Source organism: Mauremys reevesii, linkage group 25 (genome assembly GCF_016161935.1).
Source record: "Mauremys reevesii isolate NIE-2019 linkage group 25, ASM1616193v1, whole genome shotgun sequence".
Taxonomy (NCBI): domain Eukaryota; kingdom Metazoa; phylum Chordata; order Testudines; family Geoemydidae; genus Mauremys; species Mauremys reevesii.
The window spans coordinates 19,708,899-19,718,228 of record NC_052647.1 but is presented as its reverse complement, the minus strand read 5'-3'; the positions used below and the strand labels follow the sequence as shown (position 1 = coordinate 19,718,228).

The 9,330-nt window shown below is 62.1% G+C and overlaps 1 protein-coding gene across 1 annotated transcript; it reads right to left on the bottom strand.

Annotated features, from left to right (window-relative positions):
* Positions 1 to 1,180: 1,180 nt before the first annotated feature.
* MYG1 (MYG1 exonuclease) lies at positions 1,181 to 8,612 on the bottom strand. The gene is made up of 7 exons (XM_039515150.1): positions 8,418 to 8,612; positions 6,114 to 6,226; positions 4,999 to 5,158; positions 3,558 to 3,707; positions 2,948 to 3,070; positions 1,946 to 2,127; positions 1,181 to 1,569 (listed from the first exon to the last, which is right to left on the bottom strand). Exons 1-7 carry the CDS (start codon positions 8,589 to 8,591, stop codon positions 1,383 to 1,385), a joined length of 1,089 nt encoding a protein of 362 aa, XP_039371084.1. The 5' UTR covers positions 8,592 to 8,612; the 3' UTR covers positions 1,181 to 1,382.
* Positions 8,613 to 9,330: the final 718 nt, after the last annotated feature.

The following is a 9,330-nucleotide window of genomic DNA, read 5'->3' as shown; positions in this document are numbered from 1 at the left end:
GTACTAAACCCCTAGGGCAGCAACTGAAGCAGGCTCTAGCGCCTTAATGCTACCTTTGCTGCCAGCGCTGGACTGGCCTCCCACCTGCGAAGACATGAGGAAGACTACTGGGATGAGATGCCCAGAAGTTCAGAGGCAGAATCCATTGCCTGGTTAGAACTGCAGGGTGTGTGACAGTCTGTACTATGATAAATTATGTACAAACTATGTCTTGCAAGGTATTATCTGAAAACTCATAATTTGCTAATCATTATTGTCCTGGTAAAATATGTGTGGCAACATTACATGTAAAATTATAAGATTCTATTGTATGATATTACTGGGACATGTTCCAAATCTGGGGAAGCAGCCACACATCAGTTCCTCAGAGAGAAAAGGCAAACTGACCGCTCAGCCAGGTGTCAGCAAAATCAGACCATCACCTGGAGAAGGGCCATTCTTTGGCAGAAAAAAGCATGAGCGAGAAATTTACATGTTGGCAAAGAAACAGCTGGAGGTTCCCATCCTCACAGATTTTTGTCTCCCATACCCCAGCTGGAGATGATTCTCAAAGAGGAGGAAAAGTTATAAGAATGGGGAACGGATGCCCCAAGATCTTTCTCCCTTCATCTCTCTCTCTACGGCAGTCACACCACCTGAGGAACAAAGAAACAGTTTTGGACTAAGGGAAAGATCCTGTCTGAAAGTTCAGCCAGTAAGACTGCTGAAGCAGGTGGTAAGAGAGACCTGTGCTTGGAATTCATTTAGCTTGTTAAGTTAATAAAATGACAGACTTTAGATGAAGTTGTATTGTCCAGGAGAGAGCTGGGCAGTACATGACTCATGTTTCTGGGCGCAAGTCTGGGACTGGGAGTTTGCTGGTGTTTCTCTGCAGTGAGAGTCAGGAGCGGCTGGCAGTGTAGCTGGGAGTGATGTACATGCTGGAGAGCAGAGCAGGGGTGGCTGTGCTCACAGCGAAGCTCTGTAAAAGGCATCCCGGGCTGGAGAATTGTCCATCAGTCCAGATGGTGGCCTGGGGAATGTCACAGCTGGTGTTGCTTTGTCTACCTGGCGTTGATGCAACCCAGCACAGACGCACAGCACAAGTATAATATGGGGCTGGGACCAGCACGGGCGACCTGATTTACGTCATGGCTTGGCCTGGCCTTGCACCGCTACAGACAGACCAAACACTGACATGTCCATCCACAGTCCTTTATTATTCCACTCCCAGCATTTTCCAATCCTCCCTGCGATTCCATGGCCACCTGGCCTCAATCCTCCAGGCGGTTCCGCTGGCCAGGGCCCAGTTCGGGAGCTCTCTGCTGGCTTGGCTCACGGCACGACTCGGACAGGTTTAGCGAGACCCAGACACTGGCTCTGTTGGGACAGTCGGGGGGCATTCAGCTGCTCGGTGCGTCGGGGCCGGTCTGCCGAGCCAGCGCGCTCTGAGCCATTCGCAGGGCCCCTTCCTGGGTCCGGTTGCCTCCGATGAAGCCACCGGCGTGCACGAAAACGCAGCCCGGGATGCCGCTGAGCTGGGAGAGCGCCTCATCCCGGACTCCGCGCCACTCCTCCGGCAGGGACAGCCTGGCCAGGAGAGAAACCGAGCAAGGAGCAAAGAGGCGTGGTTGAGCTCAGAGCACTTGACGCGCGTCCGAAGGCTCTCGACCTCCCCAGACACTGAGCTTGTCAGCACCCAGAAACACCCAAAGACAGACATGCTCTGATTTCGGTTTACATTAGGAGCAGGTTTAAGTGAACCCAAGTGAGCCCCCCTAGGGCCTAGTTTACACAGTGTTTGTACTGGTATAATTATGTCGTTTAGGGGCTTCCACTCCCACCCCCCCCTCCCCTCCCAGCAGCAGTGGCTTCTCTCTCTCTCTCACCCCATTGCTTGGGGGAGCTCTGCAGGGCATGCAGGAGAAGCTTGGGGGTGGGGGGCTCTGGGGGCTGAGCGTCTCACCGATTCTGGAAGGTGTGGAGCCCGGCGGGGACGCACTGTACTCGCCACTGGCCGTTCTGATCCGTGTACAGGACGAACTTGATGGGTTTCTCCACTCCCAGCTCCGACTCCAGGCTGAAAAGATGCTCCTTCCAGGGGCAGCCGCCCTGGGAGAACACAAGGATCTCGCCACTGGGGTCCACCTGCCAGGGGAGAGGGAGACATGGGACTCGGGAAGGGAGGGGAGCAGATAAGAGCTCCTGGGATGCTGGGCCATTACGACCACAATGGATTGTGCCTGGGCTGGGACTATTCCCAGCTCTGCCACTGACCTGCTGGGTGACTGTGAGCAAGTCACTTTCCCGCTCTGTGCCTCAGTTTCCCCTCCCGTGTCTGGAGTCTGAGCTCTTTGGGCAAGTCCCTGACTCAGGCAAGCTCAGGCACAGTCCCTGTCTGTGCGGTGCCTGGCCCAATGAGGCACAGACAGTCACAGCCCCAGGGAGGGAGTTGGGGGTCGAAAGAAACCCACTTGCCTCTGAGAGCAGAGTCACTGGAGCAGCCGGTGGGAATAACTGCCAGGCAGGTTCAGTGACCAGAGAAACGCAGGCAGGGGGCATGCTGGGAATCAGGACTCCTGGGTTCTATTCCCAGCTCAGTGAATGGCCTCAGGTAGGTTGCTGCCCCGCTGCTGCAGAGTGGAAATTTATTGAGGCAGGGAGGGAGAGAGAGAGAGGTAGGTGCGTGCGTGGGCGTCACCCCCGATGGATGTCACGTGGGTGGAGATCCTTGGATAGGAGATCCTGGGAAGGGGTATGAATTATCCTTGGAAACCCAGGCTGGGCACTGGGCCAAGCCCCTCGACCCAAGCTCTGCTCCCCCTGCCAACGGGGGGCAGCTCTAGGCTCAACATCCCAGCCCAGCGTGTAGCTGATAGGACAGCGATCAGCCTCTTCCACCCTGGCATCCCCCGAACTGGGCTGGTCGCAGCCCCCAGACCAAGAACCCCAGCGCGCTCCAAGTTACCTTGAAGCGCTTCTGAATGGCCTCCTCCACCAGCGTGCGAGCCGGCAGCCAGGCGCGGTGGTAGTAATCGAGACGGTCCCGGAACTCCCGGCCCACCAGCTCCATCGCCTTCTTGAACCCAGCCTGGAGCAGAGACAAGCCAGGGACGTCAGTGCCGATGGGCTGGGGAAGGAGCAGCTGACTTATTTTTCCCCGTGGGAGGCTCCATCCCTGCTCCACCCAGAGGCCTTGCCCCACCCTGCCCCTTCCCCCAAAGCCCCCCCGCCCGCATCTTCCCGCTCCTGCTCCACCCACTCCCTTGAGGCCCCGCCCCCTGCATCTTCCCACTCCACCCCACCCCCTGCATCTTCCTACTCCACCCCCTCCCCCGAGGCCCCTGCCCGCCTGCTGCTCTCCGCCCTCCCGCTCTCCGCTGAACAGCTGTGGTTGGTGGGTGCTGAGCACCCACTATTTTTTCACCCATGGGTGCTTGAGCCCCGGAGCACCCACAGAGTCGGTGCCTATGGTACAGCCCGCCCCCTGTCCAAGTCTATGCTCCCCTCCATGTTTCCATGGTGCTGCCCACTTGGTACCTGCGTTTCTCCTCCCTCCCCACCCCCCCGGCGCCTACCTCCGTGTCCTGGTCCATGTCATTCCAGCGGGGGTTGAGGTAGGCCACCCTGGCGCTGAGGTTGGTGGTCATGGCGTAGCGAGGCTCCCCGTCCCACTGGGCGATGCCGTTGTCGATGGCGTCGATCTCCTCCACAAAGTTCTCGTACAGCTGGGATGGGGGCGGAGGAGAGGATAAAACGGGGCCCGGTGGGGCCGCCTCGCCCTGCCTGCCTCCCGATGGAACCTCGTGGCGGATTCAGGCCGGTCACGAGCAGATCAGAGGCCGTAAAAACAGGCCCGTCTGAGACAGCGGCCACAGTGACCTGCCGGCTTCAGTGCCACAAAGAGGGTTAACTCCCGCCAGCCCTGCAGATCCCCGGACCAAGCCAGAGTCTGCTCTGGCTCAGGCAGAATCGCTGCCCGGCTCCCCCCTGCAGATCCTTTATCGGCCGCCAAGATGCATGATGCAGGAAAGGACCCAGCTTGGCCTTCTGAGCCCCCAAACTCTGCATTTCCAGCTACCGGCAGAAGGAGCAGCAAGGGCTGCTGGGAAAACGACCTGCCCCGAGGGGCTGAGACCATGAGCCTAGCTGCGCCTTAGCTCTGTTTATATGGCACAGATTTGAACTGGGCTAGGGTGGTGGAGGACAGAGCGCCCACCGTAAACCACAGCGACTCCGGGCACGCAGAGATTCTCCAGTTCCCCTCCCACCCCTCTATGCCTGCTAGGCAGGCCAGGCCAAAGAGCCCCTCCCGGGGGATCCCAGCGACACAGGGACCCTCTATCCCAGAAGCAGGGACGTCCTGTGTCAGGACAGAGGCAAGGATGGGGCATTCTTACCCATCTGCAATTCCGCACCCCTGCCAAGTCCCATGGGTGCTTTTCAAGTTAGGACAGGCTGAGCCTGTACCAGGAGCCAACCTGGCCCGAACAAGACAGCAGCTACCTGCCTTCCCCTGTCTCTGGGGTGCAGCTGGGATGAATCCCCCGCCGCCCCCCATCATGGTGGGAATCCGAGAATATGGACAGCGAGCGTCTAAAAAAACTTCCTGGGGAAGTTCAGCAGAACAGGACTTTTTACAAAGGGAGCATCAGCCAGCCGTTACAGCAAGGTGATGGTGCCAGGACTCCTGGGTTCCATTCCCAGGTCCGGGAGGGGAAGGGGGTCTAATGGTTAGAGCAGGGGGGTGGGGAGCTGGAGTTCCAATCCCACTTCCACTGGTGAGTCACTGTTCCTGGGCAAGACACGTCCCTGCTCCATGCCTCGATTTCCCCAGCTATAAAACAAGGCTAAGGATACCAATCCACCACACAGGAGGCAAAGTGCTTTGAGATCCTCAGAGAGGAGGGGCCAGAAAGGGGTGTTAGTGATGGTTTTTCTAAGGAGGAAAACAGGCCTCGTTAGCCCTGGGGCATGGGGCACCCCGGTTAGCACCCACCCCGCCTCCCTACTTCCTACCTTATCGTACAGCGCCTGCACTACCGGATCCTCCTCCTTCAGCCCCAGCAGGCTGGCCAGGATCTGGGAGCCAAAATGGAAATACACCAGCCCCGCACTGCTCAGCTTGGTTTTCCAGGGCTTGTCGGGCCTCAGGCAGTGCATGGACTGTGCAAAGGACCTGCAAAAGGCAGGGAAGAATTAGCCAGAGCTCCTAAGGCCCGGGGTGACCTCTCCTTCTTTAGTGTATAATACACCAAAAATCATTGAAATGCTAGCCACTGCTGTGCCTGAGCCCATTAGGGTGTGTCCACACTGCATCGAAACTCCAGATCTGGGGCACCCAAGCTCACGGACTCAGTGTTTACAAGCCAGCGTTTGACATCCACACTGCGTCATAAACCTGGGCGTACAATGGCTGGACCTGCGTCTCAGAGCCAGGCTAACCCACTACGCAGCCCTTCTGACTTCAGGTCTGCGGCTGGAGCTGCGTCCATACTGCAGAATGACAGGGCTCGAACTCAGACCTCTCTTCCCTTGCTGGGCTGGGGCCTAGGACCCGGGTCCGGAGGGTTTCCTGGCCCGAGTCAGTCAGATTTGTGTGTGGATGTTAGGAAGGTTTGGGCTGAAATCTGAGCCTGAGGCTGGGTTTACAATGCAGTGGCGACATACCCTTAGAGGGACAGGTCCGTGCCCCATGCCTCAGTGAAAGTAAGGACACCTGGATTCTACTCAGTGGCTTGGTGTAGGACCTTGGGCAAGTCACTTTGCTGTTACATAATTAACTAATTCCCAGGTGAGTCAAGATCAGGGACCCACTGCGCTAGGTGCTGCACAGGCAGTCCACGCCAGAAGAGGTCACACTCTAAACAGACACAGAGCGGGAGGGAAAAGAGGCCCAGAGAATGGAAGGGACATGCCTAAGGTCAGCGGCAGAGCCAGGAATAGAACCCAGGTGGCCTGCGTCCCAGCCCAGCGCCCTGTCAGCTGGTCCACTCCGATTCCCCTCCCCCTCTCCGTGCCTCAGTTTCTCCATCTATAAAGGGAGGCGTGATGCTCCTGCCCTTTCCTTTGCAACGAACTTTGAGCCCCACGGTGGGAGGGGCCAGGCAGAGGCTGTGCGTTTCCATCCTCACCTCTGGTGGTGATCGTACCGGTGTTTCTGAGGGTCGTACTCGCCACCCACGTCCACCACCACGTCGCACTCGGACAGCAGCTGGGGCTCCCGCGTCCGGATGATCTCTGCATCCTGGGAGGGGGGGTGCACACAATGAAAGATTCCCCTACACAAGGCAGCTCAGTATCGGAGTGAATTCAGCTCCACTCTGTGTTTATCAGCATGAGCAGGGGCAGGGCTTGGGCTCAGCAAGGGGGAAGGAACCAGGGCTTTCTGGGGCTAGTGTCTCCTAGGAAAGATGATGGGATGGATCCCCTGTCCCTAATCCCAGGATGCGTTAGTGCTAGTCCCAGTCTCGCAGAGGGGATGGGGGGTGCCCGGGAGGGGAGGTTCAGGGAAAAGGAGGAGGATGTGCCAGAGGGACGTGTCCAGGGTTTGAGAGCCCAGAAGAGGGGTGCTGAGTCCCAGGGCAAAGGGAGGGGTGCTTGCCCCAGTGCCAGCAGGAGGGGACAGCGGTGTCCCAAGGGATGGGAATGTTGGATCCCAGGATGATGAGAAGGGAAGGGGTACCGGGGGATGGGGGTCCTGTTCTCGGAAGGCAGGAGGAAGTCCTGGTGTCTGGTGGTCTTGGGTGGGGATGCCGGGAGTCCCAGGGGAGGGGTGAGCCTGGGGTGCATGGGAGGATGGGTATCCCAGTTGGGGGTCAAAATTCCTGGTAGGATAAGTTCCCAGGGTGGAAGCACTTTGTGGGGGGTGGGGTGGGATCCCACGGAGGTCCCGGTCCGGAGGGAGCTGCGGGGGCTGCGGGGACCCAGGGAGGTCCCGGCCCGGAGGGGGCTGCGGGGCGGGATCTCAGGGAGGTCCCGGTCCGGAGAGCTGGCGGGGGCGGGGTCCCGGTCCAGAGAGCTGGCGGGGGTCCTGGTCCGAGAGAGGCTGGCGGGGAGAGCAGGATCTCAGGAGGTCCCGGCCCGGAGGGGGCTGCGGGGCGGGGTCCTGGGAGGTCCCGGCCCGGAGTGGGCTGCGGGGCGGGGTCCCGGCCCGGAGGGGGCTGCGGGGCGGGTGGGAGGTCCCGGCCGAGAGGGCTGCGGGGGCGGGGTCCCGGGAGGTCCCGGTCCAGAGGAGCTGGGGGCGGGGTCCCGGGTCCCGGTCGCGGCGCTGACCGGGGCGGGTCCCGGCCCGGAGGGGGCTGCGGGGCGGGGTCCCGGGAGGTCGGGGCCCGGAGAGGGCTGCGGGGGCGGGGTCCCGGGAGGTCCCGGTCCAGAGGGAGCTGGGGGACGGGGTCCCGGGTCCCGGTCCGCGGGCGCTGAGCGGCGGGTCCCGGTCCGGAGGGGGCTGCGGGGGCGGGGTCTGAGTCGGTCCCAGTCCGCGGACGCTGAGCGGGGCGGGTCCCGGTCCGGAGGGGCTGCGGGGGCGGGGTCCCGGGTCGGTCCCGGTCCGGAGGGGGCTGCGGGGGGCGGGGTCCCGGGTCGGTCCCGGTCCGGAGGGGCTGAGCGGGGGCGGGTCCCGGTCCGGAGGGGCTGCGGGGGCGGGGTCCCAGGTCGGTCCCGGTCCGGAGGGGGCTGCGGGGCGGGGTCCCGGGTCGGTCCCGGTCCGGAGGGGGCTGCGGGGGGCGGGGTCCCGGGTCGGTCCCGGTCCGGAGAGAGCTGGCGGGGGTCCCGGTCCGGAGGGAGCTGGCGGGGCGGGGTCCCAGGTCCCGGTCCGCGGGCGCTGAGCGGGGGTCCCGGCCCGGAGGGCTGGGGGTCCCAGGTCCCGGGGGTCCTGACCCGGAGGGCTGCGGGGGCGGGGTCCCGGGTCGGTCCCGGTCCGGAGGGGCTGCGGGGGCGGGGTCCCAGGTCGGTCCCGGTCCGCGGACGCTGAGCGGGGGCGGGTCCCGGTCCGGAGGGGGCTGCGGGGGCGGGGTCCCGGTCGGTCCCGGTCCGGGGAGCTGGCGGGGGCGGGGTCCCAGGTCCCGGTCCGCGGGCGCTGAGCGGGGGGGTCCCGGCCCGGAGGGGGCTGGGGGGGGTCCCAGGTCCCGGGGGGGTCCCGACCCGGAGGGGGCTGCGGGGGCGGGGTCCCGGGTCGGTCCCGGTCCGGAGGGGGCTGCGGGGGCGGGGTCCTGGTCGGTCCCGGTCCGCGGACGCTGAGCGGGGGCGGGTCCCGGTCCGGAGGGGGCTGCGGGGGGCGGGGTCCCGGGTCGGTCCCGGTCCGGAGGGAGCTGGCGGGGGGCGGGGTCCCAGGTCCCGGTCCGCGGGCGCTGAGCGGGGGGGTCCCGGCCCGGAGGGGGCTGGGGTCCCAGGTCCCGGGGTCCCGGTCCGGAGGGGGCTGCGGGGGGGGGGTCCCGTACCCGGTACTGGGGCAGCAGCCGCAGCAGGTAGCAGGCCAGCGCCTCGTCGCAGTGGAAGGTGCCGTTGTGGGTCCCGATGCGCGGGGCCATGGCGCTGCGGGGCCGCTTGGGGCCGGGGCCCGGCATGCGGCGGGGTCGGAGCAGCAGCCGGGCCGCGCGGAGCCCGAGCCCCATCCGCCGCTACTGCGCATGCCCCGCGGCGCTCTGAGCATGCGCGCCAAGCCCAAGGGAAGCCACTGCCTGCCCGACCTCTGCCCTCACCTGCCATGTGCTACCGGAGTGAGCCAGTCTCCCCTCAGCTGCCTCTCAGGAAGCAGAGAACTAGACCTGGGTTCACAGAGTCTGAGGCTAGAAAGAAACGACCATTGTCATCATCCAGCCTGACCTCCTGTACAAGGCCGGCCAGCGAGCTTCCCCCCAGGGCTTCCTAGAGGGGATCGGTTAGAAAAACTTCCACTCTTGATTTAAAAATGGTCAGTGATGGAGAAGCCACTGCAACCCTTGGTAAATTGTTCCATGGGTTAATTACACTCACCCTTGGCTGTCTACTCTGCCCTAGGTAATTAGTGCATTAGGTGCCCATTAGAAATATTTAAATGTAAAAGTATTGAAAGAATGGGAGGAAAGTTGGAACATATTTATGCCCAGATTAAGTGTTTAGCACCTACAAATCAGAACCAGATTTAAGCGAGCTCAGCTGTTTGAATATTCCAAGTTCTCCAAAGGGCTCAGGACACAGCAGCTCCCCTTGCGAGAGCAATGGGCAGATTTTCATAAAATCGCAGCATGTGTGCACACAGCTCTTTGAAACTCAGGCCTCTAGAGATCAAGGGATGAACACTGATCAGCAGTCAGGGTTTCTAAGGAATAAGACTTGCTTTTTTGTGTGCGCATGGTCACTGATTTTGAGGCC

Excerpts from the sequence above, each read along its gene's own strand:
- MYG1 (XM_039515150.1), bottom strand. The coding sequence starts at position 8,591 with ATGGGGCTCGGGCTCCGCGCGGCCCGGCTGCTGCTCCGACCCCGCCGC. Across the intron at positions 6,227-8,417 it reads GGCTGCTGCCCCAGTACCGG|GATGCAGAGATCATCCGGAC; the intron begins GTACGGGACCCC and ends CCCCCCTCCCAG. Across the intron at positions 2,128-2,947 it reads CCATTCAGAAGCGCTTCAAG|GTGGACCCCAGTGGCGAGAT; the intron begins GTAACTTGGAGC and ends CTCCCCTGGCAG.